Source organism: Lycorma delicatula, chromosome 6, assembly GCF_047948215.1.
Source record: "Lycorma delicatula isolate Av1 chromosome 6, ASM4794821v1, whole genome shotgun sequence".
In the NCBI taxonomy this organism is placed as follows: domain Eukaryota; kingdom Metazoa; phylum Arthropoda; class Insecta; order Hemiptera; family Fulgoridae; genus Lycorma; species Lycorma delicatula.
In genome coordinates, this window is record NC_134460.1 from 23,707,846 (window position 1) to 23,730,766 (window position 22,921).

Sequence of the window (22,921 nt, forward strand, 5' to 3'; positions counted from 1 at the left end):
TTATTTTTTTTTATTTGGAAAATAATTATTTTATTCTTATATGAGATCTGTAAATAAAGTAATGATACTGATTCAGAAAAAAATTTTATTTACAATCCAATTATACATTGACTCTATCACCTTTGAAATAGTTCCTATGGGAAGCCTCGCAATGCTTCAAATGGTTTTCCCACTCTTCATAACAGTGTTGGAACTCAGAAATCGGAATATCCTTCAGATGGTCGGTTACATTTTTTTTATGTTTGATACTGTTCCAAAATTGTGTCCCTTGAGGTGTTTTTTTCAAGTCAGGAACAGGAAAAAGTCGCCGGGACTCAAGTCAGGTGAAGAAGGTGGTTGAGGAACTACAGGAATTTTTTCTTTGCCAAAAATTCATTAATTGAGGGTTCAGTGTGACAAGATGCATTTCATGATGCAGCATCCAGTTGTCTTTGATGGCTGGTCTCAGGTGGGCGACTTTTCCACCATATTTCAAGAATTTCTCTGTAAACATATTGATTTACAGTCTGTCCTGTTGCCAAAAACTGCTTATGGACAATGCCATTATTATTGAAGAAACAAATTAGCATGGTTTTGATTGTTGATTTGCTTATTTTTGCTTTTTTTGGGAAGGGGTGAGTTTGAAGTGTGCCACTCCATGCTCTGGCACTTTGTTTCTGGGTCGTACTCAAATATATCCAAGATTCATCACCCGTAATAACATTTTTTAGAAAATCAGGATCGGTTTCAGTTCACCCTAGAAGATCACGACGCACTTCCACCCTATTGATTTTCTGTTCAACAGTGAGGTTTTTTGGGACTAATTTTGCACAAATTTTTTTCATGTTTGATTTGTTTGTCAAAATTTGATGGACTGTGGTACGGTTCAAATTCAATTGTTCTGGAGACATTCTGACAGTTAATTCTGCAGGTCATATCGTATCAAGTCTCATTCGCTCAACACTCATCACTTTATGATCTTAATGGTTTTCCAGAGCATGGATCGTCCACATCTGATTTCCAGTCATCAGAAAATGCTTTAAACTACCTGAAACTTGGGCTCATGACAGAGCGTCATCTCCATATCCCCTATTCAATTTTTAAAAAGATTCAATAGCATTCTCACAGAGTTTAACACAAAACTTGATTGCACTATGTTACTCATAATTAGTATCACTCATTTATATAACATACAACAAGAACTCGTTTCACGAAAAGTTTGTTTGCGTGAAACTAAAAATATTAATATCTAATATAAATCATGTGTTTATTAGTAACTTTACAGTATTGCCACTTGTGCTGCCGAAAAAACTAGTTTCATTTCTTTACAGACCTCATATGTGTTCCATACTTAAAGCCTACATTTTTATTGGACAAAAAATGTAGCATAAATTTAGTGATATTATACTGAGCATTTTAAAAATATCACAACTAGAATTTATAAATACACTATAGACAAAATAATTTAAAAAATAAAATTAAACAGCTATGCTAAATGTTATTAAAATAAATTGAACGATGATATGCTCATAAAAATTTACTAAGAACTTATTTAGAAATTTAAAACTACTAATGCCATCTAGTTTTAAGATTTTAAATACGATTTTTGTCAGTAGTTTTTGTTTGAATTTAATTATAAAAATATACAGATCCAAACAAAAAAAAAGAAAACTAAAAGATGTAAAGGAAACTTGCTAAGCAAAAAATTAAATCAAATAAAGATAATATAAATTATTTATTATGCAGAAAATCAGAATAAACAAATAAGTTAAGAAGTAAAAAACATATTTAAAGTAAATTAGCAATAATGTATATGTATGCATAGATTAAAAAAGTAATCACTCCAGGAATGTGAAAGGTTCTCATCTTCATTTGAAAAAAAGATTTCTTTGGAAAAAAAATTGAGTGGTTATTCTTATTCAGTATATCATTATTCTCACAATGTTAAAAATTTGAAGTTTGTCAATTTCATCAATGAAATTTGTCAATTTCTTTTCATTAGAAAAGGTTGTCATTTTTGAAAATACCCATAACTATATGGATGCTAGTTTTAATTTATGCCACAGTGCCACATTATTTTTATAATCAATGAGAGGATGACAAAAATGGTTCATTGAGAATAAATGCATATATATTGGCCATGTAAAACTTACAGTAAACATCAGTAGGCTACAGAGCACATTGTATAATCAGGGGTAGAACATGAAAATCTGTGCATTAACTGTGTATGTCTTAGCAAATAACTTTTTAATAGCAACAATCTTGCTCTGATATTTTCCTTAACAATTCAGTAATATTAATTTGTTCCAGTATTTTTTTTGACATAACTGCATACCCTATCATCAAACAACTGATATTTCATAAAAAAAACATGTATTCATAATTGACCCTACATTCTATAAAGGATGACTGAATGCAGCTTCCTTAATGACTACATTGGCTTAATACATGGGATTGCTAAATGTTTGAAAACCAAGAAGAAACTAAGAATATAGTTTTATATCATGTCAATTCATAATATGTTATGCTTATAGAGCTTAACAATATAGTTATTTTGGTCTACTACAGCAGATCAAATATGTTACCTCTCAAATTAGTATTAAATCACTAATCTAGATTCATCTAACAAAAAGGGTTATAAAACTGTAATATATTTATTGATGAAATTAATTAATTAATTGTTAGAATTATGTCACTGGATATTTTGTTTAATTTGTAATATATTTATTCTAAAGAAAATTTCTGCAAATCCTAAACTTATAGTAAAAAGAGTAATAATTAATAATTATTAGTCTTTAAAAAATTTATTATATTCTCCTGTTAGGGTGCAGTTTTCTAAGCAGTTTATTATTAACTAATTAATGTATATTATAGTACATTGGTACTATGATTGGTTCATGATTTCATTTATATCTGTTACTTAGCTTTAGCGCAAGAGGAGGATTCAATGGGAAGATTTCTTAAGGAATCTGGTAAACATGATAAAACTAGAGCCGGCCAGATGATGACTGATGTTGGTGAAGCTTTGTCATATTCAGGACAAAAACGAATATCACTGAGAAAACCACTTCTTAGACTGTATCAGGTACATTTGTGTTGTTTTTTTATAATTATTGTAAATGGAATTTAGGGATATTTTATAATATTTCTATTTAAATATAGAAATATTACTTAAGTAGTATATACTTCTCTACTTTAATTTATAATGTTCTGTTGTTTTCTTACCTATATATTGAAAATTCTTATTGATGTAATTAATTAATTTATTTTATTTTCAGCCAGCAATAATCTAATCTTTTATACATAAATCCTGTCATTGAGGTTGCTGAGTTTTTCCAGCATTTTCAATGTATTACTACAATCAGTAAGGATTAAATACTTATTCAATAAGGATTAAAAGGATCAATAAGAATTAAAAGTAATTTTTAAGGATTAAAACCACCTTACTTGAGAAAACTGTAATAAATATTTAGAGTTTATAGAAACAATCAAAAGTTAGAAAAAAATTGTAAAAATAAATTTTTTGATAGGAGTGAATTAAAGAATATTTTTTTAAAAGTTCAGTGGAAATTTTCAACTCTATTTACTGGTGATACTGTATTTTGATTATATAAAAAGTACCTGAGTTAGATTTTCAAAGCTGTTTACTTTTCCTGATTTCATACCTATCAGTTTACCTAATTCTGCTTCCACAATTTCTATTAAATTAAAAAAAAAAATTATTCTATCACGATTATTCATCAAACGAAAAGGAAGGAATCCTCTTCCTTTTTCCTTTCCTTTTTTACTTCTTTCTTTGTATTCTTTTTGGGAAGTAAAGGTCAGCACACATTACACTAGTCAATAAATTTTAACATTTTTAAGTAACATTGATGAAAATTGCTGTACTTAAGGTATTTTGTGGCCCTAAATTCAAAAATGATATGAAAAATACTGTAACATGTATCGTTCTTTTTTTGTTACAGGGGTTGGGGGTTTGACTAAAGACAGAAGATATGTATTTTTGCAATGTAATGTATGTTGAATAGAAAATATATTTACATCTAAAATATGTTAAATCTAATTAAAGATGTTTTATTAAAAAACCACATGCAATAAAAAATAATGAAATGCTATGTAAAGGAGTCATACAGTGACAAAATATTTCACTTTTTTCTCTTATGTTCAGTAAAATCTTCTCTTTTTAAAAACCAGCAGTAGTTGCCCATCATAGATGGGTCCCAGCATCCCTGGTATCGTGTTTCCATTATCCTGTTGTACTGTGAAATCTCTCTCCTTGTTTGTCAATTACTGCACCAAAATTTTCTGGAAAAATCCAAATGGGAGTGTAAAAAGTACATGCAACATCCTAGTAATTCATAGGCTTTTAAGAGTTCATCTATGAGGGTTTTATAGTTCTCATCTTTCTTATTACCGAGAAATCTCTTCACTACACTTAAAGAAGAGCTCCAAGCTGCCATTTCTGTCATTTAATTTTTTTTAAAAGGGGCTCGTAATAGTTTACTTATTTGAGGTCCAATAAAGATGCCTTCTTTTAATTTTGCAGCTCTTAACTGGGAAAATAGTTCTTTTACGTACTTGAAACCATTACCTTCTTTGTCCACAGCTTTAACAGAGTTTTTCATTAGCCCAAGCTTAATATGGAGAGTGGGAGAACCTTTTTGGTATCAACAAGGGGACTATGCTCTGTATATTTGAAGTGCTTGGTTCAAAAGAAGTTCTATGAGGCCAATTTTCTTAATGAAATATTTTTATGTTGTTTGACTATCCTATAGGCATAAAAAACAACAATACTTTATAAAACCTTCTTGAAGCCCTAGCAACATACATATAACTTTTAAATTATATCCCACTGATACTGTTCATATTTAACTTCATTTAATATGGTAGCCAAGTTTTCATAGTTTTTTTTTTCATTGTCACTGAATGAGCTAAAGGAAGAGATGGTTTTTCATTTCCATTATGAAATAAATTTTAGGCTGTGTTTAGATGAATCTATGAAGATACACCACTCTGAAGATATATGTTCCATATTAAGTTCATTTGTTAAACAATTAGTATCATAACAAACAAAGCGATCCTTCCATTTTATAGAAACCTGAAAACATTCTATTTTGTTTTCGGTAAAGTGAAACACTTGTGTTTTTATCTAACAGTTCCATTGTTGAACTCTGGAACCAAGAAGTTCAGCTTTTTGTTTTGTCAAACCAAGGTCATGTATCAAATCATTTATTTCATTTTGAGTTATTAAATTAGGTTCACTGCCGGCTGGTAAAAATATAGGGTCAAAATATATGGTGTCAGGAAGTTGTGAATCAGATTCTCATAAAGATTAATTTATTTGAAGTAATTAAAAAATGTGTTTACAGAAAGTTATTATTCTAGTTTATTTTATCTGTCTTTTGTTGGTCAGTAGATTTTTTTATCTATGGCATTAAATCTGTTTTATTATAACAGAGGAATGTACTATGTGTCTGATAAAATTTGGCGTAAGTGTGTACAATATTCTCATTTAATTTGAATAAATTTTACTTAATTGGTTATGTTGATCTTGCCTGAAAAACAAATATTATACATATAAACCAGAAACATTATGTAAGAGTGAGACATTTCAGTGTGCTTGTACCATGATATTCTAACTGAAAATCTGGGTAAACATTGAATCGTGCAAAATCTGTTATTTGCTGGTTGTCAGAGGAACATAACATTATGTTTCAGTCTGTCAACAAAAAATAATTTATAACATTTATCTTATACATTTTAAAATTGTTACAGTGATGATGAAACCTTTTTAAAGGATGACAGGTATGTGTATGAAACGTCATATGGGATTATAGAAAATTCTATGATTCTGGTCATTGAGAAAAGACTGTGTAGTCTTCAAGGAGGTTTGGGATAAGTTTTGATCAACATCCTGTTTGATCAAATATCAAGTCTGTATAAGCCAAAAAAAATAAAAACATTAATAACCAGTACCGAGCACAAAATGTATGTTTCATCAATTTATTACTTCTTTTTGCCACTAGTGTTGCAGTCTTTGATATGCATTTCCATATTGTAATTATGTATGATAAAAAATCTTAAAGAAGTTGATTACTTATATTTTGAATAATGAATTGTAGGTGTTTACATTTGTTTTAGAATTTCAGGATTACGTGGGAGAAGAAAACAGTTTCAGTAGTTTTCCCCTGTGAATATAATTCCTGTTTATTGTGAGTGTATAATTACAAAAATCAGTTAAAAAATGCTCATTAACATTTTACTAACTTACTGATTGATTTTATGGAAAGCTTTGCTACAGTTAAACTACTACTATTAACATATTATTATTATCTTTTATGACCGTCTAGGATCACCTTAGTCAGTTCATTATCCAAGCCTCTTTGATGGGACTGTTTGGGCCTTGCTGCGGTTCTCCCAGTACTTTATCATACATTCTGATCTTTGTGCCCTTTCTAGTGTTGAAAAAGTTTGTGTTGAGGTTTTTCTTGTGAGTGTAAAGTGATTTTTTTTTATTCTTGATTTTTTTGCGTAATTTTATCTTATCTGTGGTGTCTTCTGGTGTAAGGCCAATTTCCTTTAGATCCTCATTATTTCTCTGATCCATCTGCATTCTGTCTTGGTGTTTTTAGAGTAGAGATTGTACTAGCTGTTTCAGAAGTGTTGAATCTTGCATCCATATAGTATATCCAAAGAATCCTAGTCTCCTCTTACACTTTGTATCAGTGATGGGTTCTAACTCTTTGTACTTGACTTTGTTGGGCAGAATCCACCACTGCCCGTCTTTCTGGTATTTTTATTGATGCAGGTTCTTCCAATTCTTCTTTCGATTCTCTGGAATGTTGTCTGTCTTTGATTGTTCATTCAGGTGGAAGAGTGTTTTTGCTGCATAAGTGGCTTCTGGTTTTTGTAACTGTGTTGTAGTGTTTTATTTTTGTGTTTGTTGATAGGCATTTTTTGTTGTATTTGTACCAGATTAATATTTGAGCTTTGACTAGTTTGTTTCTTATTTGGAACGAGTTTGTTTTGGTTTTTTGGCCTATTTTTACTTTTGGGGGGCATTTTTTCAGCCATTTGCTCATTTTCATTTCAAGAGTACATCTGAATAATAGCAGTGAGAACCCAACACCTTGGTGCAGTCCTGTTTTGATCTCAAAAGGTTGCAAGAGCTCGCCTCTGAATTTTTTATTTGACTTACTGTTTGTGAGGATCAGTTTTATAATTTTTATTAATTTGGTATGTAGTCCAAGGTGTCAGAATTTTTAGTAGGGATTTTCTGTGGATGTAGTCATATGCTTACCTGAAATCTATGTGTTATCATCATGTCTCTGTTTCTTTTCCTGTTGTAATCCATTATTAGCTTGGCACTAAAGATAATTCAGAGCTGGATAGCTCCTCCAGCTCTGAAACCTCCTGAATGTTTTCCTAGTTCTTTCTTGAGTTGTAAACCAATCCTGTGAAGGATGGAGTTCTTGAAAATAATTTTGTATGTTGTGTCTAGGAGTGAGATGCCCCTGTAATTGTTAGGGTCTGTTTGTGTAGCAGATGGAGGAGGGAGCTGTCATCCTGTGTTCCGGTAGTTCTTCTTTGATCCAGGTGTTGACAGGCTGTTGATTAAGGGGAATTTTTGCTGATCTTCCTGCATGTTTTCAGATCTCTACTAAAGTCTGATCTTCTCTCGCTGCTTTGTAATTCTTCATCTTATCCAGTGCTTGCTAGACTTCTTTTATTGTGGCAAAGTTGATGTTTTCTGGTGATATTTTTTTTGGGGTGTTGGTGTTGAAGTTTAGGAGTTCTTTGCAATTTAAGAGTCTGTTAAAATATTTAGCTAGGATTTCTGCATTGTCTTTATTGTTGCAGGCCAGTTTACCATTTTCATCCTTTATTAGTAGGATTGGGGGGGCTTGTATTTATGGAACTGATTTTTAAAGGTTTTGTATAATCTCATGACTGTGTTTTGTTCTTAATTCTTCTTCTATTGACTTCAGTGTGTCTTTACGGTGTTTCTTTTTATTCTCCTTAGGATTTGGGTGGTTTCTTTTCTTTGTTGTACTAGATTTTGGGAAGATGTTTGGAATGGTGAAATAACCTGCTTGATGTCTTTTCTCCACTGTTTCATCACATTCACTGTTCCATCATTGATTTTTCTTATGGGATTTTATTGGGGCTAATTCTTCTGCGATTTGTTTAAGGTTGTTGACTGGATCTTCAAGTTTATCCGTGATTGTTAGTTTTTCGGTTGCTTTTTGGTAAGTTTCATTCTTGATTAATTTGGTAGGGTCCATTTTTCTTTTAGTTTTAGGGGCTTGGCTTTGTTCCTTTTTTGGGGGAGTAAGTTTAATTTTAATTTTGACTACTTAGTGATCTGAGTCTGTGTCTACTCCTCGGAGGACTTTTACATTGTAGATCTTGTGGTGGTGTTTGTCCATAATGACATGGTCTTCCTGCCATTCTCCTTTACTGTAGTGGGAGGTGTTTCCAGGTTTTGAGTTTTTAAGGTTTCTTTTGGAAATATGTGGATTTCAAGATTAGGTTGTGGTTTCCACAGAGAAAAGTCTGTTGTTTTTGTTTGTTTTCTTTTGGCCATTTTGTGATGCTATCATGGATGGTATCTTCTTTCTCTACCTAGTTGAGCATTGAAGTCTGATTAATTATTTACATGGTTTTTGAGGATGTTTAGACAGGTCAAGTAGATCACAGAACTTTTCTGTTTCTTTATGGTCTTTTGGAGAGTTATTTTTATTATTAGTGGGTGCATGGACATTTATTATAGTGTAAATATTAATATGTATTAATTGATTAACATTTATATTTTAAGTTACAAGTTTACTAACTTAATTAACTGATTTGTTAATAATTCTGAGTTTACATTCCTTGTGTACTTATACTTAAATAAAGTTAAAAAGTTTTAAATAATTTGTTACATTGAGTATCATGATTTTTCATTGCTATTTGTAGAGACCAGGAAAAGAAAATTCATTATTAATTTTTAACCTAACATTTAGCGATGTTATTTTATGTTATACATTTACTTTACAAGAAATTTATTCATAAGTGGAATAGGATATATCATTTTTTGTTATCAGTTAATTAAATATTTTTAAGATACCTTTTTGTTTGGTTTTTGTAAAACTATTTTTTTTCTAATGTACTAATTTTTAATCTTAACATTCCAATCATATATCAAGCAAAGAGGACTTGCAACTAATTTTAACTGTTATGGATAGCGTACTGAAAGAAGAATTTCACATGTGTATTAACAGTCATAAAACCAAAATACTGGTAAGAACAGGATGAATAGAACAACAATATAACTGAGAGGTGAGACTACTCAGGAAGTGAAAGCGTTTAAATATTTGGGTAGTAAAATAGCAGATAATTGAAGAAGCAACAAAGAAATAGTGAGTAGAATACACCAGGCAAAGAATGCCTGTAACAAAAAGAAAAACCTTTTTGCAGGAAATATTATAAGCCTTGAGTTGAGAAAAAAGTTACTGAAAACATTTGTGTAGAGTATTGCATTGTATGAGAGCAAGTCATGGACAATTGGAGGAGAGGAAAAGAGGAAACGTTTGGCCTTTGGAAGTATGGATTTTGAAGTATGGTGTTACAGAAGGATTATAAAGATAAATTGGATAGAAAATGTGTCAAATGAGGAGCTATTTAAGAGTTCCAAACAGAGAAGCATTTCGAAACAATAAAAAAGAAGAAGACCTCAGGAAATAGGACCCATTCTTAGGCACCTGAGTCTGGTTAAGAGGGTGATAGAAGGACAGATGGAAGGGAGGAATTGTAGGGGAAGGCCTCAGTTGGAGTTCAAAAACAGATAATGGAGATATGAACTATGATATTTATTGCGGGCTAAAGAGAAAGGCTGATAAGCAAGAAGATTGGAGAGCTGCTGCCAAGCAGCCTCAGGGCTGTTAACCAAGAAGACCAACCACATCCTGTACATTTAATTACTAGCTTACATTTATTCCAGTTTTTACTTACATCTTTTATTATCCATACTTGTTACTGGTAAATAATTACTTAAATAAATTAGGTTACATTAGATTGAAGCAGCATAGCAGTGGCTGTAGTTAGTCATAACTAAGTAATATTTTATTTTACTGCACCAGGCTATTGTATTTTACTACATTACTTTAATGTATAAATTATCAACTTAGTTTTTCTAATAGTAAAACTTCTGTCACAGACTTTTTTTGCTCATTTATCATTGAACAATTTATTTTTGATTTATCAGATGATCTGTAATTTTAAAAATTTCTCCACTAAACAAGCTTTGAAAAGCCTCCATTCTTTTCCTTTCCTATTGTTTATTTCTTACTGTTGTAAATTGATACAGTTGTTACAAATATTCATAAGAATTTAACATATTGACTACTGCTAAATTAAATTTAATATCAAATGAAACTTGAACCACCAAAACACAGTAAAAAGATAAGGTAAATTTACTAAATGAATACCAAGACTATTTTTGTGGTATTCTGCATTTTCAGTTGGTATCTAATTTAATAATAATTTTATACTAAAACCAATTGTTTTTTTTTTTAACTAGAATTTAATTTATTAATTATTAAACAATACCAATTTTGGCAATTTATAATTTTTAATTTAAAAAAAAAAGGTTTAATGTAATTATAGAATTGTATACGAACTGATAGTGTGGGATCCCGCAAAGATCGATTTTTGATATTAATCTGGTACATTTACTGTGGTTTGGTAGTCTAAATTTCATTTGGTATTTACACATACACACACTCACTCACTCAATCACACATACAATACTAAATTAACATAACAAACAACAATTATAACATTTGAAAACATTTCATTATTCATAGAAATTATTTTCAGAAGAAAATAGTTTCTGTAGGATCCACTTTGGAGCTTATAATTTTTTAGACATTATTACAGTATATAATTTTGATGTTCCTCTGCAAAATTTGCAATAATTAAAAAATAATGTGTAAAACTTTATTTAATTTTCTATAAAGATAATTTTTTTATTTAAATACTTATCATACCATATTACTAGTTTATTTAAAAATTGTTAGTTTATTTAACTATGAAGAGGTAGCCCTTTTGAACTCAATGTCGCTTCCAAAATAATTTAAAATTTTTTAAGTTTAGAAGAAAATGAAATTGCAAGGTTATATTATGAGTGTTTATTTCCTAACCAAATTATTTTAGAAGCCAGTACTTAAGTTATTGTACCTCAGTAACATATAATTAAAAGAACTCCATTCACTTGTTTTTATTTTCAAACTGTTCAGGAACCCATTTACAACATTTATTTTTACCCAGAATGTTTGTTTACAATTTTGTGTAGGAGTGACAGATATATTGGCTAATGAGCTACATTTAATCCATTAAGAATAAATCATATAATATCCATTTGAATTTATTGTTTATCTTTTGTTTCAATTCTTCAGTCACAGAGAAAGTTGGTTAGAATGATTTTCATTGATTTAAGTTTCTGCCATTTAATATACTTCAGAATTTTCTTGCCCTTTTCATGTGCTTCCCTTTACTTATTATAAATTTCTATAGGATTAACCTCTCTGCATATAAAAACCAAATCACACTTGGAATTTCACATTTGGTCGGATTTTCTATTAATAATAATAATAATAATAATTGTCTTTATTGATCTCACAAGAAAATTACATTAGAGTAAAACAGAATAACATTACACCTACAATTAGACAATACTAATGGTCCTTGGACCATCTGAGGAGTTGACAGTAAACATTAATAAAAATATCACTATATGAATATTATGATAATAAAAATAAATACAAAACAGAATTAAAAGTAAATACATTGATACATACATACGTAATTTAATAAGAAAAACACTAAAAAGAAAAGAAATATTAGAAATTAAATTCCTGAATCAAACGGAAACAATAAACCCAAGCAACTGTATAAAATTTACTCAAAATAGCCACCGTTTAAATAGTCCTTTAATTCACAAAAACTTAAGTACTTTTCTTGAAATACTTCAACCTTAATTTTTTTAATATTGGACATGCTGGAATAAAATTGAAGACATCTTCTTCTCCCTTATTACATAATGAACATAATTTAGAATTTCTGGGGAACGAATATTTATTCAGATAAATAAATTCAGATCTTGCTTTGAAAAGCCAGTTAATTAAAGTTGACTTTTGATTGCTAAATATGTAATTGTTATTGAAGCTCAGTTTCTTGTATAGGAGAAATCTTTGACTGCTGGATAACATTTCCGAATTCCTATATTCAATCTTATTTTTAACTGTATTCAAAATGTTCACTTTCAAATCTTCAATCATAAAAAAGTATCAGGAACATCATAACTTTTATACAAAATTTCCCACTCATTATGCAAATAAATGTTTCTATTAAATGATTCTGTAACATGTTAGGGTATCTCGTTGATGGTAAGTGAATATATCTTTTAATAAATTTTAAGTGTAGTTTTAATGTATACAAAAATATTGGCTGTTATTTAGTTTCAAAATATAAACTAACTATGTTAAGGGGTGTAATTAGGTAGACCAAATATTCTCTTAATGAAAAACTTGTACTAATGTTTCATGCATTTTTATAACCACAGACTTGAGCTGCATAACTGATAATAGATCTACAAACAGCGTTAGATACTTAATTTTTTTCACAACTGGAATATATCAAAATATATTTTGAATATATTTCATATTCAAAATTATATTATTAAAGGAATTTAACGCAAATTTCGTACTTGGAAAATCTTTTTTTAAAATATCTTTCCAATGATAATGTTGAAGATAGTGATACACCCAGATATTTACATGTATTAACAACTTCAGTTTGATGTTCTTGACACCACCACTTCTCATGTTTTTCTGATTTTCCTTTGTTAGGAAAAATGACAGTTTTTTATTTATTAAGGTTCACTTCTAAATTCCACATCAGACAATACTCTTCCAGCACATTTATAATCTTCTGCAAACAAAGTTTATCAGAAGCCAATAGAACAATATCATCAGCATAATCCAACAATTTTATCCTTATATTTCCAATTTTTATTCCACCTTCCATATTTTCATCAATATCATTAAAAAAAAATAGAGAGAACAGAAGAGGACTTTACTCCGGTACATGTTTCAAAATCTTCAGTTAGTCCCTTCAAAGTCCAAACCATTGTGTATATACTGACATACATATTTCTAAGAATAGGGATCATTTTGCAGGAGATACACAGCTTTGACAGTTTGTAAAATGAAGCATATTGATCTATGTGATCGAATGCTACAGTTAAATCGGAAAAAAAGCAATACGTTTAGTCTTTCCACATTTAATTTAATTTTAATAATATTTATTAAAGTATGAATATTATCGACCGTGCTGTAAGATTTCCTGAAACCAGCTTGAAATTCTTTCAGAACATTATTTCAGTTAGCCCAAAGCATGGATTTAATCAATTTGCCTTTGGAATTATTAAAAGATAACCCTCTGTAATTAGATACCACTTTTAGATCTCCTTTTTTTTGTAGAGGAAATATAATTGACCATTTGAAGTTTTTGGACACAATGCCAGTTTCATAAATTGTATTATATACTGTTATTAATTTTTGTAGCAAGACATCATGTTTTTAAAAAATTCATAAGGTATTTTATGATCTCCAGTAGCTTTATTTTTCTTTCCTTTAAGAATACTAATCAGTTCAGAAAATCGAAAAGGGGCATCTAAAACCTTGTCTAGTATTTTTGGCTCCATGTAACGTATTTTACATGACATAACTTTTGGATTCAGTAAGTTGCCAAAATAACATACCCAATCATCTGCTGAAATACTATTATCAGTCAAAAAAGGTTCTCTTTTTAAAAATGCAAACCAGCTTCCAAACATCAAAACTCTATCTTCCTTAAAGCAGTTTGTACAGACTGCCCAGTACTTTTTCTTTCTCTCTTCACACATTTTCTTGCAGCGATCATTACTCTCCAATATTTACTTTTTATCTTAGTTGATATAGTTCTTCTGTACAGACATAACAAGTGGAAAACTTTCTTTCTGCTATTATAACATTTAAATCTAAACCAGTTTGCTTAAACATTAAATTGTTCATGCCAAAATTTTGTTTAGTAGTAAAATTAAAAAATATACATTTTATATCCTCAAGAGGGTTATTTGTCCATTGCTTTTATCTTATCCTGATAACATCTCATTTTCTCAGCATCCCATTTCAACTTAGGAAGAATTGTTGTAACATCATTACCTGTATTAATGGGAAAAGTAATTTTGTACCTAACATTTATCGGCAAATGATAAATGATCTGAAAATATGCAATACCTACTTCAAAAAAATCTATTTAAGTCAACAACTGCATTGACACAGCACACAAGTTGATAACCGATGAACCCTGAACCGCAATAAAAGTAAATTCACCATCACCATCTCCAGTTATTCGACCATTCAGTACAACTAAGTTAAATTCTTCAAAAAGCGATAACAATCATTGCCCATTTGCATTTAGTATCAAATCCTTAAAGTTTCTTAAAAACTTAGATAAATAATAATTAGTAATAAGTAGAATCATACTTATGTTACCATGTTCTGTAAAAAAATTGTAAAGTTTATTAAAGTCTTGTTTCCAAGCATTATAGTTTAAGTATACCGGCAAAATACACGCTGATTCAGAATCACACTTCATCTCTACAACTTCAATGTTTGATATTGTACAAAATTTTAATATTGAACTATGTTTCTTTTCCCTTCTTTTTTCCAAAAAAGGAGGCCTCCACTTTCCCTTGAGATGTTTTACAGCTGGTTTCCATTTTACATCATAATTAATAAAAAAATTCTTGAACTTAACAAAATAATGCTCTTCAAATATAAAAGTTTCACAGTGAAAGAACACGTCATGCTTCTCTAAAAAGCATTTTATAATTTATCCTTAATACCACATACATTGTAGACTATAAATAATCGGAGTGATATGGCACATTAGGGTTATCCTTAGGCTTCAGTTGAATCAGAGGACGTTGCAAGACATTTGATCCTTTTTTCTTTTTGTGACTGTTCTTGATAGATGCCCCTTTCCTCTTTTTAACTTTTTCTTTCGTAGAATTTTTATCCATCTCCATGTTAGCTTCATTATTATATATTTCCACAAGATCTTTATACATATTAAATTTCCCATCCACAAGAAGTCCATTTTAACGCAATTTGGAAGACTGTCCTGATGCATACAGCTTACTTCTAATATTTATCAATACCTAACACGTCTCCCGCATCTCTGCATCATAGTCTTGAGAAACAAAAATCTTCTTACCCATTAGTTTCACTCTATTGCATAAAATCATTCCTTTCTTTATATTAGACACAAAGGAAAATATAATAGGCCGAGCTTGGTTTGATTTGACTCCTATCTTTCTGACATAATTAAATATTGTTTCATTAAACTCTACGCCATAATATTTCTACACAATTCTTCAATTTCACCTTTTAAACCATCCAGATTTTCACCTTCTGTCTCAGTGATCCATAAAAGACAAATTATTTTGTAGATGTATTGAATCTAAGTATTTCTGCTGCTTGACAACTGTCTGCTTTAACTCAGCATTTTCCTTAGATAACCTTTTTATCTTTTTATTTTGATCTTCCATAAAAGCAGCTATATTTAAGTTATATATTTCTTTTTTAACTACTTCCTCCATATCAGAAATAATTTAATTTTTTAATTTCTCCAAAAGGGGTAACAAGAATCAAGAATTCTATATCCATTGACGAAATGCAAAATTTATAAATACAATATTAAATACACAATTTATGTTTGTCGGCTTGCCACCCGATAACTTCAAAAGATACTGTTACCTAAAAATATAATTTTTATTCCAATAGATTATATATGATGGACAGGAAAAATGAATGGATATAAAAAAAATAAAAACATATTAAAAAACTTATAAACCTGAGTTTTAGATGTAAACAAAGTAATTCACACTCTACAGGAAAAAGCGGACGTGCTTTTGTAAGAACACAGCCATAATTAAATAAGAGAAGATATACTACTTTACAGGGCTGTTTTTAGGTTATGAAGACTCTGCACACCTAATTAACTATAATTAACAATAAGATGAAATAATTAAATAGAAAATAGCATCAACTAATACACAAATTTCACAGAATCATTTTAAACCAGAATTCAACCAAAAAAAGTAGAAAAACCACTCAAAAACAACAAAACATACATTAAACGAAACCATCTTCTAACTAAATCCACATAGTGCTGCCATCTGGATTTTCTATTACTTTACACATTTTACAATTCAGAAAAATAGTAATAATTTAGTTGAAATCACTAAATTTACTTCAGACTGAACTAACAATAGTGAAGAAACTAAATTTGAATGGTGTGAGTGCTATGAGCAAATGCTTTTTAGTTTCTATATAGCCTTGTACTTTATATTCCTGAGTAAATATTATCAGCAACTTAATGGCTTTCATCTGAGTTCCTCTATTATCAGCCTTCTAAAAGAGATCAGAACAACAATTCGACAAAATAAGATATTGGCATATGAACATAGGTGACTCAATCACATTATACAGTCGTCACTAAGATTGTAAACTATTAACATACATTGTTTATCTGTACCATAATCTAAAATTTACTGTTAAGTAATACATACTTAAATTTGTTAGCCCTCTGTAAAAAAAAAAAAATATTTTTATTAATTTAATTTTTTATAATATGATGGTAGCATTGAGGATTTCCTTTATATTTATAGCCATCCATTATTGGTATACTATAATGATTTATATATTATAGCTCAATGTTGATTTTTATCTCTTTAAAGGAAGTGGACACATTTCGGCATACAGCTATAGAGGATATGTTGGAAAATGTTCAAGCTATGGAAAAAGCTCGGACAGAATATCGAGCATCATTAAAATGGATGAAGAAAGTGTCTCAAGAACTAGATCCAGATGCGTATAAACAACTGGAACAGTTTAGAAAGGTTAGTACTTCCCACACGTCACATGAAATCATGCTCTGAAATCGTACAGTTTATTGTATTCTGGTTATATTCTCTCTTAAATTTATTCATGAACAAATACTATTGTTTAGCTTTTGTACTGGTTCCATTTCTTCATTATCTGTTTTTTTGACTTCAACTTATTTGTCTGCTTACCTTCAATTTTCTTGGTGGTCTATCTTCTAGATGTCTTTTGATTCATTTCCTTATTACATTCTCTCTAATACTTCTTTTATTAGATGAATACATTTGTTACGCTTGAAGTTGATTAATCAACAAACTGTGTGACTATGAACAACTGATATCTACACTATTTAACTTGAGTATTGCATATGAATATATATATATATATATATATATATATAAGAAACCCACTTTCTTATCAAAAGCCACTTTTCTTATTTTAGGCAGTTTTGATAAGAAAGTGTGTTTCTTATCAAAACTGCCTTAGATAACAGCACATTTATATAATTTAAATAAAAATTCAAAATATTTTAGTACAGTACTGTATGTGTGGCTAGCCACATATAAAAAAATTTAATCTTTAACTTTTATGACTGCATATTTTTATATGTTTACAATTTTAAGTTTTTAATGTGTGATTTTTAAAAAAGAATTTGTTTTAACTGATTATGAGGGAAACCCTCGAAAGCACTTTTGTATAATAATAATAATAAGCATAAAGTAAGAAGCATTATTGAATTCTGTACTCTTGGTGGTAAATTTCTTACACTTTTTTCTCTGATATATATATATTGGTGTAATGATGCCCTTTGAATAATTAAGTTTTTTATTGATTTTTTTATTATTATTTTTGGTGTAAATGAAATTAAATTAACTTCTATTTCATGTAAATAACATATTATTTGATGAACTGAGTTTGCAGTTGTAAATTGTAATTGAGAATATTCTCATATTTGTAAAATTATAAAATATAATCCTAGTAGAATTATGATAAAGAATTAAATGAAATTCATTAACGTGATGATGATCTCACTACACGCAAAGGAAGAATTTGTTAATCTCAAATTTTTAATAACTTCTATTCTAGCTTATGAAATTTTTATTAAATATTATGTATATTTTATATAAATGTAGTATTATATGAACTTTAACATATTTTATATTTTTAATTATAAATAAACCTGTATGTGTTACATTCAAACCTGTAAAAAATATATATTTTCTTAGGTTCAGGAATATGTAAAACGAAGTAAATTAGCATTTGATCGTCAGAAACTGGATTGCTTACAGAAAGTGGATTTATTAGCAGCTGCACGTTGTAACATGTTCTCACGTGCACTTATATTATATCAAAGTACATTGTTAAAGTTTACTGAGAAGTCTGTGGATAAGTTTACAGTTGTCGCTAAGGGTTTTAAAGGTAATTTTGCTTTATTTAATTTTTATATAAATATTGCATGAGTTGTTACATTTGTAATATGATTTATGAATCAGCTGTTACATAATTATAGTTAAATTCCAAAATGTAAGTGCCCTTTTTATAGTTTTGAATGTTTTTACGAGGGTAAATCAAATATAAACGGGATTTTTGTTCCTGAGTGTCTACAGTTGGTAGAATGGGCCCGCACTTCTAGTATGCTTGGATGGGGTCATTAAGAGAGCCAGCTATTCCACACTTACAACTAATTCATCAGTAACCTGTTGGAGCAACAGGTACACCCCTCCACTGTGCAACGCATAATTATAAAATTTATTGCTCGTGTAGAATTTCAAGCAACAGAAATTTTCTGGAGATTGACTGCACAGTTCGGGGACCGAACATTGTCTTGGACTCGTGTGTTTACATGGCATAAAGAGTTCAAGGAAGGACGAGATTGAGTTGAAAATCAGGAACACGATTGCCATCCTCAGACCAGCACTATAGATGAAAACATTCACGCGGTTGAGACATTCTTGTAGATGATCGACAGGTGGTAGTTCCCAAAATTGTAGAACAGGTCAGAGTAAGTAATGGGAGCTGTCAAGCAATCATCACAAATGACTTACACTTCTATAAAGTATGTGCCAGATGGATCCCTCGCCTTTTAACCGCAGATCAGGAGTTGAGTCAGAGGCTTACAGCAAGGTGATGCATTTTTGAGTCTGATTGTCACCTGCGATGAATTGTGAGTCCACCCTACACTCCCCAGTCGAACCAAGCCAGTATGGAGTGGTGGAGGGAAGGGGAGGCAGCTCCAGTGAAAGCCAAGATTCAACTGCCAGCTGGCAAGGTTCTTTCAACCGTTTTTTTCAACCACGAGGCATGTTGCTCATTAATTTTTCACATGAGCAATGCACATTCAATGCTGCTTACTACTGCAGGCTGTTGAATGAGGTGAGGGCTGCATATCGCCACAAAAGTCAAGACGAACCGATTCAAGAGGCCATTCTCCTTTACGACAACGTCAGGCCCCATACTGCAATGGACTTAAAACAAGAAGAAATGCACTGGACTCAACTTGATCATCCTCCTACAGCTAGACCTATCACCCTGTGATTTTCATTTTTTGGGCTGCGTAAAGAAGCTCAGGAAGGCAATGATTTGAAAATGACGAGGGTGTGGAGGGATTCATGCGCAATCGGCTACTGACATAACCAGCTTCAATCTACAATGCTGTGATAAAAAAACCTTAACCTTCCTTCTCACTGGGAAAAATGTATTTCTAAAGCAGGAGAAAAGCATGTAGAAAAATAAATTATATTTGTCTTTTATTTTACAATAAATAATTTTTTTTTTTAAATAAAATCAAATCCTCCTTATATCAAAAATATACTGCATTTGATGTACATAGTAAATCAATATATATATAAAATAATATAAAATATAAATAATCCTGTAACTGTAATATGCCTCTTAGAATTGAAAAGGACCAAATTGAACATTTTTAACCGAACTAAAAAATAGTAAGTTAGAGAGAATTTGTTTGGTTACTTACCTAAAATTTCAGAATATTTTTTATGTAAAAATTAAATTATTATTTCTATGGTGAAAATTAGGCAGGACCAATACCTTTGTACAGAAATTTATCTTCTGGTTGTTATAATAATTTAAAGCACCTTCAAGGGATAGGCCTGATCCTCATCTTTGAACAGTTTATCTGTTCAGTCTACCACCAATGTAACTGAAAAATAAACACATCTTGTATTGTTATCATTGGTACAGGAGAGAATCTCTACTTAAAAATTATAATAATGATAGAGATGTTTGGTGCAGTTGATAGCACAATTTATAAATTGTATTCTTATAATACAATTATTTTTAGAAAACTAAATTATAGTGCAGATTATATGTAATTCACTTGAGACACGGAAAATGGATTATTTTGGTCAACAATTAAATCAGACTGCCTCAGAATTATTCTCTATGACAATCAATCAGAAATGCCACTTTACAAATAATTTAGAAAAGCTTATTATTGTCTTCTTAAATTTCACTTTCCACTCAGTAATGGTATTCACATGAGTTGCTATGTTCATATTCAGTCTTAAAAGTTTTATTGAACTATTTATGAGAATTTTGTTTCATGATAATTTAGAATGCAACAAGCCTTTTCTGAATTCATATTTTTTTCTCATACTCTAATCACTAGTCTCTGATTCATCTTCAAACTCTTCTTCATTATTAACCTATCTGATTTTCAATATTATTTTCTCATTTGAAAACTATTCTTTTTCCCTCTGATCTTGGTTTCATCTACATTTTCAATGACATAAATTGCTCCACAGTAATGTTTAAGAATTTCTTTCTTCCGTAAATTATGTTTATCTAATACATTCTGCTTTTCTTAAAAATCTAGATGCTTGTACTGGTTTGTTTTTAAAATCTTCCTCACTTTATCACTGATGGATTCAGCTATCCAAAAATGTGGAAAATTATAATAGATTTGTTTGAGTTACTGTTAGTGCTGTTAAAAGGATTATCCTAAGGGGTTTTAGATCGTACATCGTGGGCTGGAATGAGTAATGCCAAGAAATTTACAATCAGTGCATGGAGGATGACAGTTCAGAGAATGTAAAAAAATGATAGAATATACGTGATCATGAGCAGAGGGAAATGTGGAAGAAAGTAGTTGAAACTATTAACATTCAAAACTCTAGCAAAAAGGCCTGTGACCTTGTTGAAATGACTCTGCTGAGAAGCACATTAAAAAAAAAAGCAACCATCAATCCAGATAATATTTCTGAAAGTTTTCAGAAAAAAACTCAAAGACAAACTAACTATGATTAAGTCACGTACTGCTCAGAGTACACAATTCACAACATCTTTTGAGACAGATGAGTTTGATTTGACAGTTGCAGTCAAATCCTGTTAAAGCTGCCAGTACAGATGAAATCTTCCTTGAATTTTTGAAGTACTGTGGCTGAAATATTAGACAGTGGCTGAAGACTTTATATAATAACACATTGACCACTTTGAAATTACCATCCTTGATGAAAAAGAGTAAGATAATAGCAACATTGAAATCAGGCAAACCCGCAACAGATGTTGCTAGCTATCATCCTAAGTCATCGCTGATCATATGTTATAAATTGTTAGAGAGGCAATTGTAATATAGGATAAGAGCAGTAATTGACAACACTCTTTCAGCTGAGCAGGCTGGCTTTACAGAAGGTAGAAATTGTGCAGATCATATATTTGCAATACATCTGGCATTGAAGAAGGATTCCAGAAAAACATGTTATGTTCATAGATTTATCCTCACCTACTGTTTGGAGACACTGACCACTAAATAAACTAATAGGGGTAATCAAGTGCAAAACTTTTAATAACATTTATCAATGTAATGCTGACAGATAGACAGTTCACAATACATCTTGGTGAGGCTCAGAGTACACCAAGAATATTAAACAGTGGCTTAGCTCAGGAATTTTTTGCACCTTTGTTGTACAATTTATACGTAAGTGACCTAATACCTAATAGATCCATGAAATTCATGTATGCAGATGATATTGCTCTCTCTGCTCAATGTAAAACATTCAGGAGTATGAGAAAGATAATTATATTAGAATAAGTATATTTAAAAATATATAATTATTAAAAAAAAAAAAACTCATGGTTTAAGACTGCTTGGTATGTACTTCAATAATTGGGTTCTGAAACATAACCCAACTAAAACAGAGATAAGCTTCTTCCATGCAGTAATAGAGATGCCAGAAAGTCGCTAAAGGTATCGTTTGTGGGGAAAGAACTGTGACATAATCCAACTCAGTATCTCAGTGTGATGCTTGACTGAAACTGGACTTATTGGCAGCATATTATGAATACTGCAAAATTGAGGTAACATAATTCATAAGCTGACTGAATGCATGAAAGGGGGAGTAGATGCAAGCATACTTTCAACATCAGCATTAGCTTTGGCCTATTCTGTGGCTGATACTATTGATATGATATTGTCCACTCTGTGCATCTGTTGAATAGCTCCCATATTACTAAGTTGGATATTGAGTTAAATAAAATCTTGAGAACAATTACTGATACAGTCTCCTCTATCCGAATTAGATGGCTTCCAGTACTAGCTAACATATCTCTACCACATCTCAGGTGCTAGAATGTTCTCCTACTACTCTGAAAAAAGATTACCAGTGCAGTGGCACCAAACAACATGGCCGTCAATGGATTAACTAATCGACAGTTGAAATCTCAAAAACATCTCATAGAGGTGGTCCATGCACAAGTGTCCAGCTTTAGTCTACAGAGACAGTTGTAGTGGAGACGTAATTGCATAAGAACTGGACATGGTAGATGTAATCACTTTATGAATAAATGGGGTATGTCACCTATGGCTGGTTGTGAGGGTGATGAGTCATTCCAAACTGTTGAACATTAATTAAGTAATGCTACAGTGAGCATATAAGGGAGATCCACAAGTTGTATAATGTGCCACTCCACCTGGAGTTGAATGGCTGAAAATAACTGGATGTTAATTTGTT

General features: G+C 30.5%; 1 protein-coding gene across 4 annotated transcripts in view; it reads left to right on the forward strand.

The window, feature by feature from the left end:
- The window catches only part of ICA69 (islet cell autoantigen 1-like protein), a 65,330-nt gene that overhangs the window by 15,891 nt on the left and 26,518 nt on the right, over window positions 1-22,921 (forward strand). For all 4 annotated transcript variants that reach the window (XM_075369400.1, XM_075369398.1, XM_075369399.1 and 1 more), the window contains 3 exons: window positions 2,904-3,064; window positions 16,808-16,969; window positions 18,179-18,371. In XM_075369400.1, the coding sequence (XP_075225515.1) occupies window positions 2,904-3,064; window positions 16,808-16,969; window positions 18,179-18,371 (516 nt within the window). The remainder of the gene's footprint in view (window positions 1-2,903; window positions 3,065-16,807; window positions 16,970-18,178; window positions 18,372-22,921) is intronic.